The 25603-nt window shown below is 35.3% G+C and overlaps 1 protein-coding gene across 3 annotated transcripts in view; it reads right to left on the bottom strand.

Moving 5' to 3' along the window:
• The window catches only part of TAF4B (TATA-box binding protein associated factor 4b), a 126063-nt gene that overhangs the window by 53621 nt on the left and 46839 nt on the right, over nt 1-25603 (bottom strand). For all 3 annotated transcript variants that reach the window (XR_006707285.1, XM_045457143.1, XM_045457144.1), the window contains exons 10-12: nt 11574-11743; nt 6699-6829; nt 1740-1865 (exon numbers count right to left, since the gene is read on the bottom strand). Coding sequence is in view for 2 of the 3 variants with exons in the window: in XM_045457143.1 (XP_045313099.1) it covers nt 1740-1865; nt 6699-6829; nt 11574-11743 (427 nt within the window). In the remaining variant the exon portion in view is untranslated. The remainder of the gene's footprint in view (nt 1-1739; nt 1866-6698; nt 6830-11573; nt 11744-25603) is intronic.

Raw genomic sequence — 25603 nt, 5'->3', positions numbered from 1 at the left:
TAAAAGAGAAAGGAAAGCTCTTCCACATAGTAGAATGCTAATAAACGTAGAAGAGGATGAGAATTTAAAAATCACTATTTGCGTATTTATAAGTTGTGCCCATCAAAGAAGTGACTGATTCAGATAGACACCATTTATGGGTGCTAAAGTGGATACACAGAGGTTTGATGAGGAAGGGGATACTGATATAATCCTGGAATGTCTTCCTATGAAAAACTGATTAGAAAAGGGAAAGTGGCAAATTTAAAATGAAGAGAATTGACAGGCACCCACACAACTGGGTGATCAAGGTTGCCTTTTGATATAATCAGCTGGGAAGAATGTATATATTCCTGCCAAGAATTCATGACCTAAGACATGAGGAAATATCAGATGAACCCAGGAATTATTAGTCACTCTATAGATGGTAAGGCCTATACTCCTGAAACTTGTCAAAGACATGAGGGAGAAAGTCAGAAATCTAACTGAAGGAGGCTGAAAAAGAGAGGGCAACAAATAAAACACATATTGATGAATGGAAGAATAAACCACGGAGGAAAAGGAGAATGAGCCGAGACAGCTGGTGAAATCTGAATGGGGTCTGTGGATTACATGGCAGTGTTATATTGTTCACAGCCTGATTTGGAGGGTTATACAGCAGAATGTCCTGTTTTCACAAATACATGCTAGAATGTTTAGCAGTGATGGGACATCATGGCTGAAGCCTGCTTTCAAAAGGTTCAGAGAAAGGCTAATTAGAGATGATAATTGCACTACTTGTAAATACTAAAAAAAACCAAAACAAACAAAAAAAAAACCTCTGAATTCAAAGAAAGAACAACAAAGGAATGAAAGAGAATAATGATAGTGTGTGTGTGTGTGTGTGTGTGTGTGTGTGCAGAAAGGATAGAGATGGAGAAAATGCGGTAAAATGTTAAAAATGGGGGCATCTGAGAAAAGGAGAGGAGGATTCTTTGTACAGTACAGCAACTTTCCTGGTAAGTATGAAATACTTCAAAATAAATTAATTTTTAAAAAGGTGATTCGTATGTGATTAGGAACAAATACTCTGATATGGGAGACTGACAATAACACTAAAATTAAAACTAAAGTGTTTAAAACAAAAAATAAGTCTAGTGCCCAACCTTTATGACTACATGCAAAGGCCCTAGGACCACAAGGAAATGTGAAGCAACAAAATGCAAACCACGGTAGAACCAGCTTTCAGGCTATCAGGCACTAACAGTTCAGGAAAATGTTTCAATAAAGTAGAAAGGAAATAAATATAGTTATATATATTTATAAGATAAATACTTTTCTTCTTACCTGTTCTTTCATTCTCTAACCCATTTCTGCCCATGCTATATTTTGCTCCATATAATCCTAATTAATCCTAATTTTACCCATAAATTTCCAAATTTTCCTCTCTCAGATTCAACTTGGCACATATCAAATTATATCCCTAAAAAGACCTTGAGCATTTTTAAAAAACATTTTTACTTAAGGGTAGTAGGTATGATCCTAGGCACACAGGAATTGAGAATGAGGAGATAAAAGATTATATTTCATTAAGCTAAATTAGCTGACAGTCACTGTATGACACTATCCTGGCTGTGAGAGACTTTATTAGTAATCTCATTTCAAGAAATCCTTCAGAGAAATCTCAAAGCTTAATAAAAACAAGACAGTCAACCAACAATAAAGCCAATTCTGACCTCCTTGCCAGGCCACGTTCAATCATAAATCATGTAGGCTCTTACCTTGGCTACCCTAAGTAGCATTTCTCTTTCTTCTAAATCCTTTCTCTGCTTCTCCAATTGATCTAGCTTTTCAAGAAATTTGAGCTGTGATCTGGTATCACTAGACAGGATGTAATTTTCACTTGCCTGGAAAAAAAAAAAAAAAAAGATTCCTAATGATCCTTAGGCAACACATTCTACATGAGGTTTAATAAATCAGCTAAAGACAATAATACCAACATACACAGGGAGCTATATTTTCAAGATGTAATATTTGTATTTCTGATAATACAAACAACAACAAAAAAACCTTAGTCATCCTTGAAAGTTGAGAGGTTATTAAGCATTCAAATTTCAGAGTTTTCCTAGAAAGCCGCAAGGGGGGAAAAAAGAGAATTAAGCCAAGCAAATCCTAACAATAGGAAGTAGCAAGCAAGAAGTAGAAAGCATGTACCTATAATCTAAAATCTGTTTAGTTAAATTATTGTCCCATCTCTGCAGACCTTACTATGTTTAATGAAATCTCAGGCCTGTCAAAGACAAAATCAAAACCAAACAAAAAAATCCCAAACAAAAAAACAATCACTTCACTAAAAAATACATCAAAGATGAAAGTTACCACCCCCATTTCCATTGCTGGATTGGTCTAACCTTGACAAGTGAGTACAACTTCAATCAAAATAGAACATAAGATGAAATGGCAAACATTTAATATCCTAAACCTTGTTTTGAGGACTCCTTTAAGCTATGAACTTGGACAGAAACTAAAGTCAAAGAAAGTAAGTAGATAATTTATAAATGAGAGCCATAACAGAGAAGTATAATTATTTGTCTTAATTTGCTCCATAAAATGATAAAATTTACACTGCTTTATTTATTTTGATATTCTAGAGTGTAAGACAGTGCTTTCCAATCTAAATATTTTTAAAATTTTCTTCATCTATCTTTCTAATACACCTAAGATGGGGATTGGCGGATGCAATCTTCCCAATCAGCATTTAAGATATCCTGCCATCTAGTCATCTCAGTAAATCAGACACCCAAAATATGGGACAGAGACTGTGGGAGACTGTATAACAGGAAAACTTAAAGTTTTTAAACATTTAGTCTAACAGTCAGTGCCTGGCTTGGAAATCATAGGTATAGCACCAAGCCCATCTTTGTTTTATCCCATGCTTATGGTTGATTCAATTAACTGGGACCAAGAGATTTCATATGCCCAAGATTCTTTCTAAATTAAATTTTTATTGTTGGTATTTAACTAGATCAAAAGAGTATTACCGTAGTATAACGAACAAGGATGTATTAGTGCTACTTATTTTAGTTCATGTTTAATACAAAATGAATTCTCAAATGCTTTTAAAGTTAAATAATACAAGATAGAATATGGAATACATTATAGGCCAACCATGAGGCATAAACATAATAACCAGTGGTTTCTTAAATACTTCATCTTTACCATTTTTGTGCTCAGATACTCTGGGGATAGTTTACTGACTTAATTTAATTTTAAAAGGACAACAAACACTAAATTAAAAAGAAACACAGACTTTCTAAAATTTAACCCAATCTCATCCCCATGCTAAGACCCCTTCTTCTTCTCCCAATTTAGATACAACTGCCTCTGGTTTAATGCATCCTTCCTTTATTCTTACAGATGCAAAGCAAATGAGTGTCTCCCCTATTCCTATTGATTCCCCAAACTTATTTAAACAACAGTAACCCCATCTTACCACGTTGCTTCCTGTCTACCACACAGGCCTAACCCAAGTCTTTATGTTAGGTTGAATAGGGTGGTTTAACAATGAAAATATAAGGACTCAGACCAAATGATAAAACCATTATTATTATCCCATCTAAAGGAAGCACAAAGCCCCTTTCAACTAGAAAACACTGAAGCTTCTCCATGACCACTGGCGTGCAGAAGAAGACTATCTTCGGCTGGAAAACACCTGGCAGCAAGATCAAAAGCTCTGTGTCACATGTGTCACTTTCTACTTCTTTACTTAAATCTCAGTTTATGGACTATGATTAGATAATTATATCTAAACATGTGAAAGATTACCAAAAGTAGATGGATGTCAAATGAAAAGAGATGGTGGGATTTTGCTTTTAATAAAAGTAAGCTTGTTTTTGTGAAATTCATAGGGTAAAAATTCCCACACTGTACAGATAAAAATAAATCCTATCAGGGATGAACTAAAATGTAAGGACAGAGCTAAATCTGTGACACAATGATTATTATAAGATCAAAGTCTACAAAACAAATATAATTTTGAACTAGATCCAAATGTAACTAAATGATTATTACTTCTGTTTAAAGAAGGATGATAATGTAGTACAAATTCAGACAGTGGCATTAGTTGCACTAAGTAATGAGTGTGGGGAAAGGCAAGCAGGGGAAAATCAATTAGGTTATGGTTAAGGAAGTGTTAGCTTTAAGCTAAGTTACTGAGGTTCCAGGTGGGGTAGATATTATCCATTTTGCCTTGGGCAACAAAATCCTTAGAACATATGCTATTAATATACAACAGAAGAATTCCATCTGAAGACTGGAACACACAACAGTGACTTGGATGACAGAATAATAAACATTACATGGAAATATTCTATTCCATACTAAATTATACCATTATGTTTTATATAGAAACTGCCCACTATAAATAAAAGTGTACTCATATATCTCTGAAACAGTTCAGTGACTGAGGTGGGAATAGGGGATAATCCAGGCTGTAAAATTTTGAAGGCTTTTAAAAGTTACAGTAAAAAGCCAAAAAGAAAGACTATTTTCCCCACATCCCAGTATTAAAGGTAAACTGATATAGGTCAAATTAGATTATTACAAATTTAGGATGTTAATTGTAATACCCAAGGTAGCCGTCAATAAAATATCTAAAAATACATACACAACAGGAAACGAGAAGGGTATCAAAATAGTACACAACAACAACAAAAATCAAACCAAAGAGGTAGTAATAACAGATAAGGGATTTAAAAAAAGCTACAATGCATACAGAAAAATAGTCAAATATCATAAGTTCCTCCTTATGAGTAATCACTTTAAATGTAAATGGATTAAACTCCCCAATCAAAAGGTAGAGACTAACATTATCCAAACCAACAAGCTGCCTTACAAGAGATTCACTTTAGATGAAAGCATATGAACAGACTGAAAGCGAAAAGATGGAAAAAAGATTTCAGGCAAATAATAACCAAAGAAAGCAGGTGTGGCTATACTGATACCAGGTAAGATAAACTTTAAGTCAACAATTGTTAAAAGACATAAACAAGGACATGATATGTTGACAAAAGAGTCAATTCATCAAGAAGATATACATACCAGACAACAGAGTCCCTAAATTTATGAAGCAAATGACAGAAATAGGGGTCTACAATAACAACTGAAGTCTTCAATACCTCCCTTTCAATAATGGGTAGAATTCCTAGACAAAGATCAATAAGGAAATAGAGGACTTAACATTATAAACCAACTAGATCTACCAGACATTTATGAATACTCCCCCCAAAAACAGAATACGCATTCTGCTCAAGTGTGCATCGAATATTCTCTAAGACAGATCCTACGTTAGGCCACACAATAAGCCTAAATAAATTTTAAATGATTGACTCACACAATCTCCTCTGCCCATACGGAATGAAGCTAGAAATCAACAATAAAACAGAAATTAAAAATTTCACAAATATGTGGCAACTCAACAGCATACTCTCAAACAACCATCTGATGAAAGAAATCTCAAAGGAAATCAGAAAATACTTAGAGATAAATGAAAACAAAAACACAATGTTCCAACATTGGAACATTACACTTACAGAATGCAGTGAAAGCAGTGCTCAGAGGGAAATTTATAGCAGTAAATGCCTACATTAAAAAAAGGAAGATCTCAAACCAATAACCTACTTTATATTTTAAGGAAATAAAATTAAAAAATGAAAGTGGGATCATTACTGCTGACCTTACAGAAGTAAAAAGGATTATAAGAGAACACTATAAAAAACTATATGCTAACAAATTGGGCCCAAGAAGAAATGGACAAATTCTAAAAACACACAAAAATAGTGAAAGTGTTTTTTTTCCCCACAGCTTTTTCTCCTCGTGATCACATATTTTTAAGTCGGTCCAGCAAATTCTCACAAAGATTTATACAACTATAAATAGTTCTTCCAAAGTTCTAAATAAAGCAGAAAGGAGAGAAAATAGAATGATTCCTCCAGGGAACTTACCAGTGATGTGGTAACTGATATTTCCCTAAGCTCCTTTTAACCCATGGCAAAGACATTGTGACAATGACCATTCTCACAAACTCAAGACCTCATAAGGTAACCCACATGCTGCACAAAATCTAGCCAACATTTCTTGATATAGGAGGAAAAGGTTATCTTTTTCTTTTTCATCTGTCACCACCCAATAAATTTGCTCTCCACCAAAACCATAATGCAAATAAATCAAGTGCTTTCATCTTCATGATGGCAAGTGATTTGGTTCATACCACAAGGGACAAGACAGGCTATCCTTGCATTTAATTTGTTTAAAAAACAGCCAATAATGATAATGAGCGGCACCAGCATTAGCACTCAATGCAACTATTTAACTTATTAAAAAGGAACAACAATGCTAGCAGATTACAGATCACTGAAGAGAACACAGCTATCCAATATTCCATTCTAACACATTCTCCCTCCTAATCAAAAGCTGTAGAAGTCTGAGGCAGAACAGATGCATATCTCAATCTACACTGACACAAAAGCTTTGGACACAATTTTAAACTCTATTTTATTTGTCATGTAAGCATATCTAAATCAGGCAAATTAGGAATGAAACTTTGTCTACCAGTATGAACTACATCTTGACCATTTCCTTTATAAAAATATACTTAGAATATGAATCCACACCAAAAAACTATCTTTAACACAACAAAGAGGAAAGAGGAGAGTCTGTATTTCTTTAACGATTTCCTTTACCTTGTATGTTGTCATTCGATGCTGAGCAATTGTAGTCAGTTTTTCTAGAAGGCCTCGTAATCGCTCCTGTGTTGCATGGGAGATCAAGTTCACAGCATCAGAGTTAAGTTCTGTAATGTCATGCTTTTTACCTGTGGAAGCAGAGAAAATCCATTACGTGTTTTAGTAGTGGCTGATAATTGAAATAATTAGCACAGCAGGTATTCTGTTCCCCCTGGAAGTCATACCCATTATGAATAAAGGTTTGGAGATTATGATTTTCCTGGTAAAGTCACAACTTCAAAGATCTTAGACATTACATTAATAAAACCTAGCCTGAAGCCTCAGAAAATATAGACATTGTTTCACTTAGCCTCTAGAATCATTCTCCTTGCAAGGTCATTTATAGGACAAAGTTAATAAGAACACAAATCAAGTCTAGTGTTCAGGGAGGAAAATGGTAACTGCAGAAATTAGTGCCGTATTCTGTTAATTTCAGTAATTAAAAAAATAGAAAATTACATTTTGCCCTGTTTGACACTGTTAACAATTTACGACATTTATTTCAATGAATTCAGATTGTGGGTCTCTGTTACTGCCTTGTCTACAAGACATACCTACATTCCTTTTGTCCATTACCAAACATGCTTATTTTGCTTTAACTCATGTTCTGATAAACTGGCCTGGTAATTAATTTATAAGTTGAAATAGATTCAAAACCTCATCATTTCACTCCTCCATTTGAATAATTTCTCTCCACTATATCTCATTCCATAAAAAAACCAAACTTCTATTCTTCTTTCTGCTAACTAGGAAGAAAGATTCAAGAAAACAACTTGGACCACAAACCCAAAGGCAGAAGGCTCATTTATAAATCAATCTTATCAGTTTTTGAATAATAATTCCTCAGCTCAGTGAACCACCTGTATCAACAGAGACCTAATTCTAAAGATATAGCCAATTAGGTTGGCTAATTTAAATGAGTTTTTAATAGTACTATTGTGTTTATTTTTAACAAACATAAGAGTTTGCTTTTGCACTCTCATCTGAAACATACTCTTAAATATTCCCAGTGTGAATGAGTACAGCAAAATAGCAAAGATAGGCTTTCATTAAAAGCCAACAAATCTTATATTCATTCTTTAACACTATTTCATAATAAATGTTAAACTTCAAAGTATAGGCTATAGGATGTGAGGGCTACCTGGCTGTGACATCTGATCACCAGGGTGGATGTGGCTGATCTGGCTGCCAAGGTGCAGTCCCTTTCCTCTCTCAGTGTTCCTTGTGCATCCCTCCCAAAGCTACATGTTCCTTGAACTGACAGAACTGGATAGAGGAGGGCCATTCTTTGGTCAGGGGTATGTGAGTAGCTGCATTCCCTTACTAGAACCTCCAAAAAAGCGCTCAAGGTCCAAAATGCAGGCTATAGCAAAGCAGACAGGAAGAAGATATAAAACTATTTAGCCTCTCCTAAGCCAAACCTTCAAAATGTGGTTCGTTGCTATCTAGCAAAACTGAATTCATCGCCAATTTTAGATTCAAGCAAGGAAAAAACACTACAAAGCCAAAGCTACTCTACTAAAACTGTCAGCATACATAAATAGCAGAGGTCTTCTACATAAAGGACACAACTTCAAAATCATCCAATGATTAAAGTTACAACTAAACATGGGTAGATGGGTGATGACATGTCAGTTCATGACTAAGGGAAAGAAAATGAACACATAGAAATATGTAGTGTTTTGGAGGGAAACTTCAAAAATAATTTTATATGTATTTATAAAATCGTTTATCCTATGTAAAAAAAAAAAAAATTCATGTTTTAGAGTATTAGAAATAAACAAGTGAGGGGATTTGCAGACAATTCCAGGATTTAACGAACACTCAAATGTTCTAATATCTTTATTCCACTGATAATAAAACATGACAAAGTTACCAAGTTACAACACCTGGGTGGCTCAGTTGGTTGAGCGTCCAACTCTTGATTTCAGCTCAGATCACGATCCCAGAGTTGTGGGACCGAGCCCTGTGTCAGACTCTGCACTGAGCATGTGGAGCCTTGCTTAAGATTCCCTCTCTTCCTCCCTCCCTCCTTCCCTCTCTCTCTCCCCCTAAACCCCTCTCCCCCACTTGTGCTCACTCTCTAAAATTAAAAAAAAAAAATTCCCACTTTTAAATATAACACTCTTTTAAATCAACATAATTGATTAAAAAAATCTAGCTGGTACTTGAAAGCTTGTTATGTGATTTTATAGAATGTCTGTAATTTAATTTAGGTAATTAACAAAAAAAGGAAAAACATTGGCATGTTTACTATCCTAACATTTAAGTAGAAAAACCTTCCAAAAAAAATTCTCTGGAACTTTGGACTATTAAGGAATAGTCCTGGTTCTGATCTGTTCTGTAAAGATGGAATTTTACTATAAATGGAAAACATTCCTAGAAATACATAATTCCACTCACTCTATAGTTTTATTGTTTTTTAAAAAGCTTAGGTAATTCAGAAGTAAGAAGTTTTGCAATTTTCTATCCTAGTAAGTGACACATTTGTGATTATTAAGGACTGAAAATACAAATAGCTGTTCCCAGAATTCTTCTTGAAAACAGAGGCTGGCAAATTAAATTTGATCTCTTTTTGTATATGAAGTTCGATAGGGATACAGTCTTGCCTATTTGTTTACATATTCTCTAAGGCTGCTCTTGCAATGTAATAGCAGAGTTGAGCAGCCGTGATACAAACCACATGGCCCACAAAGTGGCAAATATTTACTATCTGACCCTTTGTAGAGAAAAATTGCCCATCCCTGTCCTAAATGATCAAACTGTTCTTGCAATGCCAAAGACTTTCCTATCATATAATCAAAGTTTAAGTCAAATTAAAAACAAAATTTGTTAGGGGGTGGGGTGGGAACGAATAAAACTAAGTATCTACTTCTACTCTACCAAAGCTCTAGATAATTATATAGTTACATGGAGTCAATACCAGTAAGTTTCCTAAGCCATCACAGGACGGTAAAACGTGTCTTCCAAAATTAAGGAACTGGCTCCTATACCGTACACAACACTTAGGCAAAGAAGAAATTGAAACAGTAAGAAAGGAAAACGCAGCATCTGGGTGGCTCAGTCAGCTGTGTCGGGCTCTTGATTTCAACTCAGGTCATGATCCCAGGGACATGGGATTAAGCCCTGCATAGGTCTCTGAGCTTCACACTGAGCACTGAGCTTGGAGTACACTTAAGATTTTCTTTCTCTCTCTCTTTCTGAATCTTGCCCCCTTTCCACCTGTCTCATGCTCTGTCTCTAAAGTTAAAAAATAAATAAAAATAAAAATAAAGGAAAGGGAAGAAAGAAGGAAAAGGAGAAGGAGAGGGCAGGGAGAAAAGGCAAACAAAATGCAAGCAAACAGCAAACATTTTAACAAGAGCTCTTCTGAATTCCTATACTTTTGGACTGCTTATAAATTCTAGTTTTTCATAATAAAAGAAAGATAACATACCCAAGTTACATTAGAGATTTAAAAAAAAAAGGTGCAGGAGCTCAAACATTTATTATTTTGCAAAACAGATTTAAAATATGTAATAGTAATGTACTTTGTAGTGTTTAAAAATACCATGGTGGCTCAGTTGGTTGAGCATCTTTTGATTTCAACTCAGGTCATGATCCCAGGGTCATGGGATGCAGTCCCACACTGGGCTCCGTGCTGAGCATGGAGCCTGCTTAAGATTCTCTCCCTCTCTCTCTCCCTCTTTCCTACTCATTCTGTCTCCCTCAAAAAAAAAAAAAAAAAAAAAAAAAACACCATGGGTATAATCAGAAATCAGAAACCTTCAGATTTTTGTGTTAGGGCTTCAATATAAAATATAAAGATTCTTGGGGTGCCTGAGTGGCTCAGTCTGTTAAGCATCCAACTTCAGCTGGGGTCATGGTCCTGCGGTTCATGGGATGGAGCCCCACCCACATCAGGCTGTCTGCTGTCAGCACAGAGCCCGCTTTGGATCCTCTGCCTCTCTCTCTTTCTCTCTCAAGTATAAACATTTAATAATTATAATAATAATAAAAATAATAATAATAAAGATTCTTACTAAAGTATACTCAAAGGTCACTAGTATTGACCTCCCAAATTTGATATGGGAGAAGGGACTCCAAAAAGTCCCAGGGTTAGGACACAAGAAATGAGATAACTCACAGGCAATATTCTCTCTCCAAACTGTCTCATTTCTCAGTCAATATGGGGAGAGTGCAGCCTCTCACATTACTGCAAGTTTGGTATTAAAGAACAACAAAAAAGCTGTGTGGCTCCAGAACAAAACTGGTACATTTTTTCCATTTCCTTCTACACGCTGCAGCCATCTAATAGCTACTTTTGGACCCAGAAAGACACCTAGTATTTTAATTTAGTTCTTTTAGGGCAACAAGTTTAATTTCAGGGTTGAGATTTAAAAAAAAAAAAAAAGGGGACTTACTCTCAACTTCTGTATTTCTGTTCCACAATATTTGGCAGTTTCTGTATTTCATAAACATGAACTTGTAATGTATGCATGCACATATATACATATGTACTTAAGTCCAACCAAGAAAGGAACAGGACAGAAAAAAAATTGTATTTCATGTGTACAAATTCACATAAAAATACACACATCTTTTTCTAAGAAATATAAATAAAATATTAACTTCTATTATCTAAACCCAAAACAGTAGGTTATGATTTAAGTTACATTAGTAGTTCTTAAAATGAAACGCCTCTTTCTAGAACACCCATGAAATCCTGATTCTTTCCACAGCCTTATTTAAGCCTCAGAGTTCCAGGAACACCAACCCAGGCTGTCTCTTTTGATAATACTTTCCCTGGAACAGACAGTACTCTCAGGTCAACAATCATAAGTCTGCACTTACCAATGTCTAAAATTCTCTTTTGTAGAGCTCCAATGAAAAGAAATGGTTCATCTTTACATGACTGAACAAGTGTGCCAACCAAGTCAGAGTTTGTTGCTAAGATGCAAGCATTTTCTTCACTGAGGTTGACCCCTGCCATGGAAGCCACATCATTGATGTCATCTTCATCTCTAAGAGGAAAAAAAGATAGCTTTTTGGTGGTGGTGGTGGTTGGTGATCTGTACATGAATGATTTAAGAGAGCAAAGAATTACAGATCTTTCCTTATAACTACAGACATTAATTTCTCAATTCATCCAAGCAAGAGAACTGAACAATAGCTATCTTTCCCTGGAAGCTTTTAAAATTAATTGATATGTCTAACCATTAGTGTATATTTAATCAGAAAGATGAATCAGAAGCAACTGTGTCTCCTAGTGTCCATCTCTCTGTCTTTCAGTTTAGTCAATGAGGGACTTGGGAGTTAAACTAAGTTATCCACAAATGCCCTGAAATGAAGAGACAAAGAAATGAAAACAGACTTCTTTGTTTTCATCCAAGATGATTAAATGCCCTCTGATTTCCCCAGTGTACTCTACTGTTCCACTGAGGAGCAGGAGAAATCCCCTGGTCCTCAAAGGTCCGTACCCACATAAAGACCCTTGAAAAGAAGCTTTCTTGACTGACTATTCTGAAACCAAATGGTTAAAACTAGTTTTGATTTTCTGCCTGAGACTTTTGGTGTGCTCCATCTGTACCAACTGAATTCATTAAACCACATCCTCGAGCAAATGGCTGCAAAGGTCTACATACAAGATATAAAATTATACACACACACACATACTAACATGACATACATATAAAACACAAAATATGTTTGAGCTCCTTGCATCGCATCAGCAAAATTAAATAGTTGTTTTTATCTAATAGGATTGCTACATGGCTACAGTGCTAAGATGAGCGTATCTGTTTAAGGGTAGAGAAGAGAGAAAAGAAATACGAAAATTCCCTCACAGCATCCTTATCACCGTATGTAATAACAAGCAGGTTACTGATCATAACTCACCTATCAACGCATAACATAATTTACACAAACATGATTATATAAAAAAGATGTTGCTTCTCTTTATTGCATGGGCCAAATGGTATATCATGTGGTCTCACGTCAATAGATTTAAATTATGAAACTCCCTGTGGTAATGCATTTGTGCATGGGAAAGGAAAATAAATTATAATTGTCAAGTACTCAAGAAATGAAGGCCTCTGGTGTTCCACTTTAAAAAGCAGCGTTTAGGGGTGAGGGGGAAAGAGACGATGCTCAAACATATATGAGAGGTTAAAAAAAAAAACAAAAACAACTAAATAAAAGAAAGCTAGACACGGTAGTTGAAAGTGAGAGATAGAACAATAGTTTCATAATCTGAACAGATTTAAAACCCTAACATTCAGAGGTGAGTCTTTACAAAGGGAAAAATAAAACATGCAACACAAAGAAACTATACAAAAATGCTTGCAGTCCGCCTTATCAAATGTCACAGAGGTATTGTCAGAAGTATGAATGCCAAAAATGGTTCTAAGAATTATTTTGCCACCTACATAAATAGTGTTTCCAGAAACATCTAAACATGTAAACATCTTAAGTGTAAGAATGGCAGACACCATAAACCCAAAGATGGACCAAGATCCAAATAAAAAAATAAAAGGTCTGAGTGAAAAATATTTCTAAAAACCCCAGGTCTCAAGAGGCACCTGGCTGGCTCAGTCAATAGAGCATGTGGTTCTTGATCTTGGGGTTGTGAGTTTGAGCTCACGTTGAGGGTAAAGATTACCTTAAAGTGCAAAAAACAAACAAAAACCCCGATATATCAAGGGAATGAAAAGACAAGCTAAACAAACTGGGAGAAAATATTTGTAAAAGGCATCAGATAAAGATATTATCAAAATACACAAAGAACTCCTAAAACTCAGCAATAATAAAACAAACCAATTAAAAAATGGGCCAAAGACCTAACAGATGCCTCGCCAAAGATGTACGGATAGCAAAGAAGCATATGAAAAGATGCTCCACATCCTTTCACCAGAGAAATATACATTAAAATGAGATAACACTAAGCATCTGTTTGAAAAGGCAAAATCCTAAACATTGACATCAAATGCTGGTGAGGATGTGGAGCAACAGGAACTCGCATTCACTGCTGGTGGGAATGCCAAATGGTACAGTCACCCTGGAAGACAATTTGGCAGTGTATTACAGAACTAAACATACTTTTACTGTACAATCCAACAACCACACTTCTATTTACCCAAAGGAGTTGGAAACTTATGTCCACACAAAAACTTGTACACAGATGTTTAGAGCAGCTTCAAAGATAACAGATAAAACTTGGAAATAATCATGATGTCCTTCAGTAACTAAATGTATAAATTGTGGCATATCCAGACAATGGAGTTTTAAGTGCTAAAAAAAAAAAAAAAAAAAAAAAAATTGAGATGTCACACCATGAAAAGACATACAGGGAAACTTAAATGCATATTACTAAGTGAAAAAAAGTCAATCTGAAAAGGCTACATAACGTATGATACCAACTATATGACATTCTGGAAAAGGCAAACTAAAAAGACCGGCAGTTGCCAGAGATTTAGCGAGGAGAGAGATGAATAGCCAGAACACAGAATTTTTAGGGCAGTGAAAGTACTCTGTATGATACTATAATGTTGGATACACATCATTATACATTTGTTAAAACCCATAGGATGTACTACACCAACAGCAAACTGTAATGTAAATTTTGGACTTTGAGGGATACTGATGGCCAATGCAGGTTTGTCAACTGTGACAAATGATCACTATGGTGGGAGATGTTGATAATGAGGGAGGTGATGCATGTGTGGGATTAGGGGAATTCTCTGTATCTTCCGAACAATTTTGCTGTGAACCTAAACCTGCTTTAATAAACGATATCTATTTTTTTAAAAAAGGCCAACTACACATTAATGAAGAGCTAGTTCACTCTAAAATTGAAACCCAACCAGTTACTTACCATCTCTAGGACTCAAATTTCCTTTAAAAATGAGTAACTTAGGGGTGCCTGGGTGGCTCAGTCGGTTGAGCATCCGACTTCAGCTCAGGTCCTCATCTCACAGCTTGTGGGTTCAAGCCCCTTGTCGGGCTCTGTGCTGATGGCTCAGAACCTGGAGCCTGCTTTGGATTCTGTGTCTCCCTCTCTCTCTGCCCCTCCCCAGCTCATGCTCTGTCTCTGCCTCTCTCAAAAATAAATAAAAATTAAAAAATAAAAATAAAAAAATTTTTTTAAAAATGAGTAACTTAGATTAGGTGTTTTCAAAGGTCCCTCTCAGCCACTTAAAAGAATGAGGCAGTCCTCTTTGATCTGATACAGAGCAACTGCCAAGGAGCAGGAAAAAAAAAAAAAGAGGTAGAGAAGAAACTGTCCCTTGGGAAACAGACACGCAGACACACACACATACACATATGGGTATAACCTCACATATCTCTGGAAAGATAAATGAGAAATTCTCTGGAGAGGAAAACAGGGAAGTAGGGATAGGAAAGACTTACTTTATACCACAGTATACTCTTTTCTACCTTTTGAATGCTGTACTATGTACATGAATTACCCAATAAAAATTATTAGTGATATTTAAAAAATAGTAAATAAACATGTAGGAAAAGAAACCTGGAAATAGAAAACATGAAGTTTAGACATATAACATCAATCTTCCCTTAAAAAGAAAATCAGAATTGCTTAAGGTAGGGGGGCCTGGGTGGCTCAGTCTGTTAAGCATCCAACTTCGGCTCAAGTCATGATCTCACAGTTCCTGAGTTCAAGCCCCACGTCGGGCTCTGTGCTAACAGCTCAGAGTCTGGAGCCTGCTTCGGATTCTGTGTCTCCCTCTCTCCCTCTCTGCACCCCCCCTCCACCCCCCCCCACCATTCACACTGTCTCTGTCTCTCTCTCTCTCTCAAAAATAACATTTAAAAAAGTAGAATTGTTTAAGGTATATAAAACAAGGTCTTTACACACATGCACACAACACCGAATGCTTACAATCTCAGATGTTTGTCAGGTACACAGGCCCTATAAACTGCAATTTGCTTCCAAGGGGTTTCTGCATACTCCCTGCTGAAATCTCACACACAGGCTGCAGAGAACAGTACCAGGCATACTTACTACCAATACTTACTAGTACTTACTACCAGAGCACTAAAAATGAACAGAATTCATCAATGAGGAGACAGTCCCATGTTTTTAAGAATCTTCTTGCAGCCCTCCTCTGAAATAAGCAAGGAACTAACTGCCCAATAAGATTTGTTCGTGCCTGCCTTCCCTCCTCCTATTTGGCCCCAAGCTGAACACAGCTCCCTCTAGTACAGCTGTCAGTTGCTATGGTTACCGAGGGCGGCAGCAATAGAGAGGAAGCAATAGAGAGGAAGACCCCTACTGAGGGAAAAGGAAAAGGTGCCACAGTAAATAGCACCCAAGCCATTTAACACTTCCTCTAAGACAGGAGGCTAACTGATGGAAAGAAAAGACAACACAATGCTGTAACAGCATTATCAATAAAGCTAAGATAGGCCAGGACAGTATTAAAGGCTTTGATGTTGAAGCACAGTTGTGATTTTGGTTTGGTTTTAATTCTGAAGAAGAAAATGAGACTCTCTGAACTATATCTTCAAGTCTTCTGATCTAATGCAGTGTCTTTTTATGAAGGTACTATGAAAAATAATCTGTTCTATTTTCTTTTTAAGATATGCAAAAAGGAAATTTAATAATGCCTTAATAGAAAAAGCTTTCCAATTCAAGATTCTGTGGGTTGTAATGAGTTACTATGTAAAAATTAAAGAAGCATTACCCAATTATCATTAATGTCTTGCAATCTGGCTTCTAAAACGGATCTAATTCTTTAGCTTTTGATAAAGTTATCCACTGCTTATGCCTGACTTCTTAAATCTCTTCCACCCTCTTAAGATCTATACCAGCACCAGACTGATTCTTCTAAAGTAGAGAGAATCATATTACTCTCCTGTTTAAAAATCTCTCACGCTGCCAATAACTTAACTTGATATTCAAGGTTTTCCAGGTAATGACCTTAACTTAGCACTCTTACCTCCCATTACTCACTATCACACAGCTCATACTGATTCTGGCCTTGCTCAGAACATTCCCTACTTCCAGTTCTAGTCTTCAAACTCCTCTTTGATTATCTTTCAGTTGTCAAAAGTCTTAGCTATATCCCAGTCCTTTTCAAATGCGTAGTTTAGAAATGCCACTTTCATTTGTTTTAAACTTTTGTTTTTATGTTTTTACTTTGTTTTTATGCTAATAAAATGCTAATACGGATACTTTAAAAAAAAAAGCATGTGTCCAATTGCTCCAACTTTTTAACTTCTGAGAGCATGTTTTGTCTCTGTTATGGTAGGTTTTACTCTGCTTCCTATTCTAAAAATCAGCATATTTCAAGGGATAACCTGTATTAAGCCCCCCCCCCCCCCACACACACACACTAATAACTTTACTGAAATGCAATACAGCACGTCCCCACTTGTCTGGGAGGGGGACTTGGATATTCCAAGGTAGTCTTTACATACTCCACCACAGCACTTACTCTACCATATTTTAAGCACTGGATTACTTGCTTATCTCCCATATTAACCTATGAATGAGGGCAGAAAGTGTCTTTCATTTTCAGGATTATGCTTCATATAGTAAATATTCAATAAATGGTAAATAAATGAACATATGGTTATTTTGTAAATACAAAAAAAATCAGCCTATTTCTCTTAAACTCCTACTAGACTAACTGTATTGATTATATTCAACAAATATATTAAGTATAATAAATATATTATTTTTATCACCTCTCTCATTCTTAGCAGAGTAGTATGTAAATGGTAAATAGTTGAGGAAACTTCCATGCATTCAGAACAGTGTGCTATTTATCTATTACAATATACTGAGAAGAACAGTGGGTAAAAATGAGGAGTCAAACTGCCCATAGTGTAATCCTGACTGCCAGTTATTATCTGTATGAAATAAAGCAAATCAATCTTTCTAGACCTGCACTGTCAGTAAAATGGAGACAATAACAATCTCTACATATTAGACTGAAGATTGAAGGAAGTAATTCATATCATGGGAAAAGGAATTAGTTTAATATACAAAGAGCTCCTACAAATAACTAAGGAAAGAACCTATGATCAATGGAAAAATGGACAAAGCACAAGAATTTTCAGTTAACAGAAAGTTTAAAATGACTCAAAAATAAGATGTTCGACTCATAAGAGAAATATAAGATATAACCTTTCACCTGTTAGACTGGCAAAAACTTGTTAATACAGTTCATCAGAACATGTGAAAATATGCTATTGTAAGCTTTGTTGCTCAGCGTAATTTGTAAATCTAACCTCTGTGGAGATTTACTTGATATTATCTGACAATTTAAAATGAATAAGCACTTCTTTCTAGAAATTATGTGAAATGATAGCCACTGCAGCTTTGTTTTCCTAGTACAAAACACTGGAAATAGCTTAACTATCATTATTATGTAACCATCATTATGTAACTGATAAAAATCGCAAATCACAATGAATATACACTGGGATAGCACAATCTCCAAGATTTATTACTACTAAGTTGTAAAAAACAAAATGTAAAACATGATGTATTGCATACTACCACCTATTTTGAGAAAATTACATCCAGAAAAATACACAAGAATTTGCTAACAGTGGTTGGCTCTAGAATGGGAACCTGGGTAGCAGAGTGAAAAAGAAGCAAGGGAGAACCATATTTTTCCATTGTGTATCCTTTTTTCCTTTTGAATATTGTACAAAATATATACATTACTTAGTAAAATAAATTTGTTTAGAAAGTATAAAGAAAAAATTTACTTTAAGATCAAATTTTTCCCTTAGATTACTAATCTCTGGTAAAATAATTTTGCCTTCAATCCTTTTTTTTTTTTTAACCACCCTCAAGCATAACCTCTATACCATAGCCAGCACATAAACTCACACAACACCCTATTTATTCCTCTTTCATGCCTCTGTGAAGTTATTTTTCTCATGGGAAATCCCTTTTGTCTTTCCTCTTTTGACTCAAATGTAGTGTAACATACTGAAGGATTTCCCAAACCTTAGTGATTTTAAGAACCACCCAGGAGTATGTTCAAAATGCAGGTCTCACAATCAAATACACACCCATTCAGCACCCACAATTCATGTTCAGTGGGTCTATTATAGAGGGGTTTTTTTGGTTTGTTTGTTTGTTTTTAAACAAACATACTTAGGTGTCTGTGAGGTACACACTCTGTGGACCACACTTGGAAAACTACAGAGTTATAAAATTAAGAGCACTGGGGCACCTGGGTGGCTCAGTCAGTAAAGCGTCCAACTCTTGATTTTGGTTAAGGTCATGATCTGACAGTCAGATTCTGAGACTGAGCCCAGTGTCAGCCTCCAGGCTCCATGGAGTCTGCTTTGAGATTCTCTACCCCTCTCCCCCACCCATCTCTCCCCTGCTCTTGCTGGCTCTTGTGCTCTTTCTCAAGATAATTAATTAATTAACTAACTAACTGTACCAATTCTAGAGTTAGAGACCAAGGTTTCAGTCCCTGTTCTGACAGTTATTAAAAGGATGACCTTGAACAAATTTGTTCACATCTCTATTCATCAATTCCCTTATCTAGCTTGGGTGAAAACTGTAGCTATTATAAGATTTTGAATGAAAACTGTATTAGAAACTAGAACCATATTAGAAATCAAAAATGAGTATGTAGAAGCACCTGGTTGGCTCAGCTGGTGGAACATATGACTCTTGATCCCAGGGTTGTAAGTTTGAGCCCCACGTCAGGTGCAGAGATTAGTTAAAAATAAAATATTCTGGGGGGCACCTGGGTGGCTCAGTTGGTTAAGCATCCAACTCTTGATTTTGGCTCAGGTCATGATCTCACAATCTGTGGGTTCAAGCCCCACGTCAGGATCTGTGCTGACAGCGCGGAGCTTTCTTGGAATTCCCTTTCTCCCCCTCTCTCTGCCCCTCCCCTGCTCTCTCTCTCTCTCTCTCAAAATAAATAAATAAAATCATTTTTTTAAATGAGTATTTATTCATTGAAAAGTAATAAAACCATCACATATTAAAATAAGTACCATTTTAATGCTAGCAATGCCAAAATTAAAAACTAATCACTCAGAAGGATAGCATTGTGCTCTATTTTTCCAATCTCTTTAAAAATCCATTGACCCTCCTCACTTTGGATGAACCTTTAACTAATGCATGGTTTTGTAACATCGTGTGTTGGTATTCTGAAAAATATTGTGTCACTGAGTTTATACAGATCTTCCAAATTTAGATTCACCATACGCAATCCAAAATCACATGTTAATATCTGCACTAATCTTATCAGAAAATCTAAGTATCGAGAAGATGTTAAGCTCATGGTAGTGGATATGAGGTTTGCAAATTTTTAATATTTGCTTAAAAAGCTCAAACTTTTATCACTGGCAAATAAATGCTGTCAGTTGTTTTCCCTGAAGTGACAGGCTCCGTTTTTTCATTTTCACAAAAATATTTGACAAATTCCCAAGTCTAAATAACCACCGTTTGTTTTTCAGTTGCTCTTTGTTCTTTCAAGTAAAAGTGGCGCTCAATGAAAAGTGGTTAGTTTAGCTCACAATTGAAACACAAGCGCAAGCACTTGTCCTTGAGACAACCGTGAGACCCCCAACATGCAGAAGAGCTTTATGCAAACCTCCTATTTTGTCACACAGAATACTAAAAAGGTGTGTACTCAAGGGTTGAGACCTAATAAAAATAATAATGCATGACATCTCATTAAAAACAAACAAACAAACAAAACACCTAGGTTCTTTTCATTTTCTGTGAGTGTGTGAGGGTAAAGAATGAATGGCTACCAGCATAGTTTTGTGTCCCTGCCTTGAATAATACTAAGGTGCCAGAGGTTTTGCCACTGTAGTTTTTGAACCACTAATCAAATAATATACTGAAAAGGGCAAATAACATTATTAGTACTAGTAGTATTAAAATTAAAATTGTTTTAACTTCACAAATTCCCTGAAAAAGTCCTCATTTTCAAAACTATTTTCTATAGATCACATTTGGAAACCTGATGGTTATACTTACAGTCCCAAACTTATAATGAGCAGCAGAAATACTATGAGGATTTTTAAAATACAGACTCTTGCCAAGGTTCAGCCTCCAGAGATTTTATTCTGGGTAAACCCACAAATCAATAATCTCAGTAAGTTCATGGGTAGTTTTGAAATTGTTGACCTATGCTATACTAGCAATTGTTTATTTATAAATTGTTCTGAAAGTATCTACCACCCACTTCCTATATTTAACATATTTTCCGTTACTAATACTGTTAAGAAATTTTTATTATAAATAATACCATACAATTGTCACTATCTCTTGGCTTTGATCCTTCTTGAGGATGCCCATGACATATAAAAGAGACATGTCCTATTTCCTGCCCATGTAACTTCGACCTTTGCTTCATCTACCTCTAATACCTTTTCTTCCAGTTCATTCTGCACCTAAGTACAAACATTTTTCCTAAACAGCATTTTACTATGACAAAATCTGGCCAAAAACTTTGAAAGACTTCATATCTTTTCTCCCAAGTCTTTATTCATATAATTTTCCTGCGAAGAATGTTTAAGAGCTTAATTTCTATTGAGATCTAGTATAAGGCAACTCCTCCAAGAAGACTGTTTTGTTGAATTTTAACTCTAGATTTAGAGCTAATCTGGGCATAGCTCACATTGATGCTTTATCTTTCCAAGATGAGAGGTTTCTTTTGTCACTAGAGGCTCTCCAAAGTCCTGCTTTGGAAAGATTAACTATATGTATTATTTCATAGGTTATATAACAATATGTATTATGGCTACACCTGTACCTATAAGGAAAAGCAGACTCTTTAATAAATACATGATGAAAAAACTACATATAGAGCAAGGTGAACATATGTTTAATCTATATTAGAGAATCTGATTCTTACAATATAAGAAAAGAAAGGATATCCAATTTAATGAAGTAATACTGTCTATGCAAATAGCATGTAACGTATGTTATTTTCCTAAAAGTGTCTTTTAAAGCAAAAGTTTAAAAATAACACATTAAACCCCTACTAACAGAGGTAATATGTATATGCATTATCCATCCATGAATATTTTACTATTTTTTCCTATAAGAACTCTTAAAAAAAACCTTAACCTTAAAGCATTACCATATCTTCAAAAAAATCAATAATAATTCCTTATTATCATTAAATAGCCACTCAGTTTAAGTAGGGTTAACTAAACAAACATGCAAAGGTAATCATATTTGTCACTTCTAATGCTGAAATAAGAATAAAACATGAATCTCTGGCTCCCTCTGGTGTTTAAGTACTGGTGTTAAGTGCCTGGTGAATAAGTTCCCTTATTCATCCCAGGTACAATGACAAGCAGAATAGAAAATATAATTCTCTTAGTGGAAAAAGTCATGAACAAAAAAAATTTTTTATTCTGTTAAACTAGTAGTTTTGAAAAAATAGGCAGATATCATCCTATGTTATTAAACCTCATCCAGTTAAAGTCAAGACAAGATCTAATGGCATACACTATTATCTCCTCTTATTTTACAAAAGAGTCAACATCAAGGGTCTTTTTTAAGCTTCATTTTAACAACTGAAGTGACATTAAGTACCCAAAATAAACCAAACATAAGTTTAAAAAAATGTAACTTTAAAAAGATATGCATAAACCATGAATAACCCAAATTACTATAAAGCATTACACAAAACAAAAAATGTATCTTACTGCAAAAATAAAAGATATCTTTAAAAATAGCTATGGTTATAGAAACTTCTATTCTCTTTTCAAAATTCATTACTTCAGCAACTATTTGAATGTTTATTATGGACCAGGCCTTGTTCTAAACATTAGGTATACAATGGTAAATAAAAGTGACTATAAACACCCAGAGAGTCTAAAAGGAGTGGGAAACACAAGGAATGGTAAACAAACAAACAGGATATTTTCTGATGAGTCCTTCACAAGACAGCAAGTGTGAATGAAGAAACTACTTTCCGTTGGCTGGCTAAGCAAAGACTCTCTAAAGAGTTAACTTCTAAACTAAAATGAGGACCAAGCCAAATGAAGACTGGAGGAAAGAGAGTCCAGGGAATATCACATCTACAATATGCCCACGTACAGTGGGAACATGAGTAGTGTGTCTGAAGAACAAAAAGGAAGTGAATAAGAAACCCGGGTCCCTTACACCATGCAACATTATATCTGCAATGATCTGCTTACTTTCAGTTTTCCCAAATGTAAGACAATCTTCTGTCTGACTCATGCCACTGTTTTTTAGTATGCCTGTTATCTACAGCCTTACTGAATTCCAACAAACAGAACTATGGTTCAAGATAGCTGACATCATAAAAAAATATCAATTGTTGGGGCATCTGTGTGGCTCAGTCTGTTAAGCGTCCAACTTTGGCTCAGGTCACGATCTCACAGTTTTTGAGTTTGAGCCTAGCATCAAGATCTCTGCTGTCAGCAGGGCCTGCTTCAGAACCTCTGTCCCCTTCTCTCTCTACCCCTCCCCTGTTCGCGTTTGCTCTCTCTTAAAAATGAATTAAAAAACATTTTTAAAAATGTCAATTCTGGGGCGCCTGGGTGGCTCAGTCGGTTAAGCGGCCGACTTCGGGCTCAGGTCATGATCTTGCGGTCCTTGAGTTCGAGCCCCGTGTTGGGCTCTGTGCTGACAACTCAGAGCCTGGAGCCTGTTTCAGATTCTGTGTCTCCCTCTCTCTGACCCTCCCCCGTTCATGCTCTGTCTCTCTCTGACTCAAAAATAAATAAACGTTAAAAAAAAAAAATTAAAAAAAAAAAGTCAATTCTCCTTAAACTAATCTAATCACATGACCTCAATAAAAAATGGTTCATAGATTCTAAATTTCTAAAATTCACACGCAGTAGAAAAATAAAGTGAAGATACCTTTGATAAAAAAAAAGGAATAAACAGAGGATTTACCTTGTCAGATCAGATATAAAAACAAATAATGAAAGAATCATAATAGAAAATGCAAAAATGTTAACACAGAAATAAAATAAAAACACTGCACTAAAATGAAATTCTAGAAATGTGCCCTTATATAAGTGATAATTTATTATCAGGTAAAGGTGACATCTCAAATCAGAAAGGTAAGGATAATGAATTCTTTAGTAACTACTGTAGAGACAGGCATTCCAACTGGGAAAAAGGTAATTTCTGCTGCAGACATTTACAAAGATAAAATCAAGAATTATTGAAAAGGTAAAGGTATATGTACATATACAAGATGTGTATACATATCTTGGAAGAAAATATGGAAGCACATCATTATGAGCTTGGGATGAAGAAGGATTTCTTAGAAAATGGTAACATTCAAAAGCCATAAAGCATGAGTGATAAATCGAATATTGCGATTTAAAATCTTCTAAAACAAAAGACACTAAAAACAAACTTGCCAGTTAAACAAAAGACTGGGAGAAAAATATTTACAACATATATAACAAAGAATTACTCTCCAATATATATATATATATAAGTCTAGAAAGCAATAAGCACTCAACAGATAAATGAGCAAAAGTAATAAGCTAGAAATTTCCCAGAGAAAATACTAATGGTGACATTTTTGCTTCAGGCAGTAAGTGGACTAGATTTACTGAGGAGAAATTACACTGCATTCTAACTAGACCAGCATAAGACATTTTCATTCTAATGTTGGGTGCACAGAAGTTGTCAAAAAAGTTGTCAGTAAAAATAAGCAATAACCACACTCTAAAGTTAAAACTACCTCAGGGACAAATGCCTGTGGCTGGCACTAGTTCTCAGACCCCTTACAAAGTGGAGACATTGTATCTGAGACTGCTGGGTTCAGCCAGGTTCCCTAGAACAGGTGCTAAAGTGGTCCCAAGTCAACAGTCACCCTGGTTCCTACAAGAAAGTCACAAATCCTCTCTGGAGTAAAGCAAATTCATTTTAGGTCCTCAGGTTTAATCTGATTTACACATCCAACAAGGTTTTAAATTCAGCAATTATATTTTTCACTTCTAAATGTCCTTTTTCATCACTGTATTTATTTTTTAATATTTATTTATTTTTGAAGGTGCAAGCAGGGGAGGGGTAGCAAGGGGGACAGAAGATCCGAAGCAGGCTCTGCACTGACAGCAGCAAGCTGGATGTGGGTCTCGAACTCCCGAACCATGAGATCATGACCTGAATTGAAGTCGGATGCTCAAATGACTGAGCTACCCAGGTGTCCCATATTCATTTTTTTAATAGAAAATTATTACTTGCTCATGTTTATGATTCCACATTTTGTTTTTAACCATTTTATAATAATTTCTAACAATGAATATTTGATTGTCCAATGTTTGATGTTAGTAGGGTTTCAAATGTGCTGCTGTTTCACTGTAGTTTAACTCAGGGTGATTTTTCCCTGTCTGTTTTACCTTTGAAAAGTGAATACATACACATACACACAAAACTATGGGAACAACATTTTTAAAGTGTTGAAAACAAAAAGTCAACCCATAATTCTAGTATCACTCCTGACATCACTTTCTACATAAATAACCCAAAATAAACCAAAAATTATCAGAAATAAGAACTTAACAAGGCAGTTGGCATAGGATTAAAAAAAAAAAAAAAAAAAAGCAATGTGCATTCCTATGTAGTAACAGAAAAGGCAATTACCAAAAATATATTTTATAATAGCAATAAAAAAAGAGGCACCTAGGAATAAATTCAACAAACTGTGTATACCTATAGATGAAATTGTAACACTTTATCGAAAGATGTTTAAGAAAGCATGCATAAATGAAGATATAAATCATGTTTATAGACAGAAGACTAAAAATTATAAAGAAATCAGCTGAAGGACAATAGACTCAAGGCCATGCCATTAAAAATTCCAGCAGACATTTCTGGTGGAATTCAAATACTTAAATTTATATGGAACAGCAAAATCCCAAGAACA

The sequence above is a fragment of the Leopardus geoffroyi genome, chromosome D3 (genome assembly GCF_018350155.1).
Source record: "Leopardus geoffroyi isolate Oge1 chromosome D3, O.geoffroyi_Oge1_pat1.0, whole genome shotgun sequence".
Taxonomy (NCBI): domain Eukaryota; kingdom Metazoa; phylum Chordata; class Mammalia; order Carnivora; family Felidae; genus Leopardus; species Leopardus geoffroyi.
This window is presented reverse-complemented; position numbering and strand designations above follow the sequence as displayed.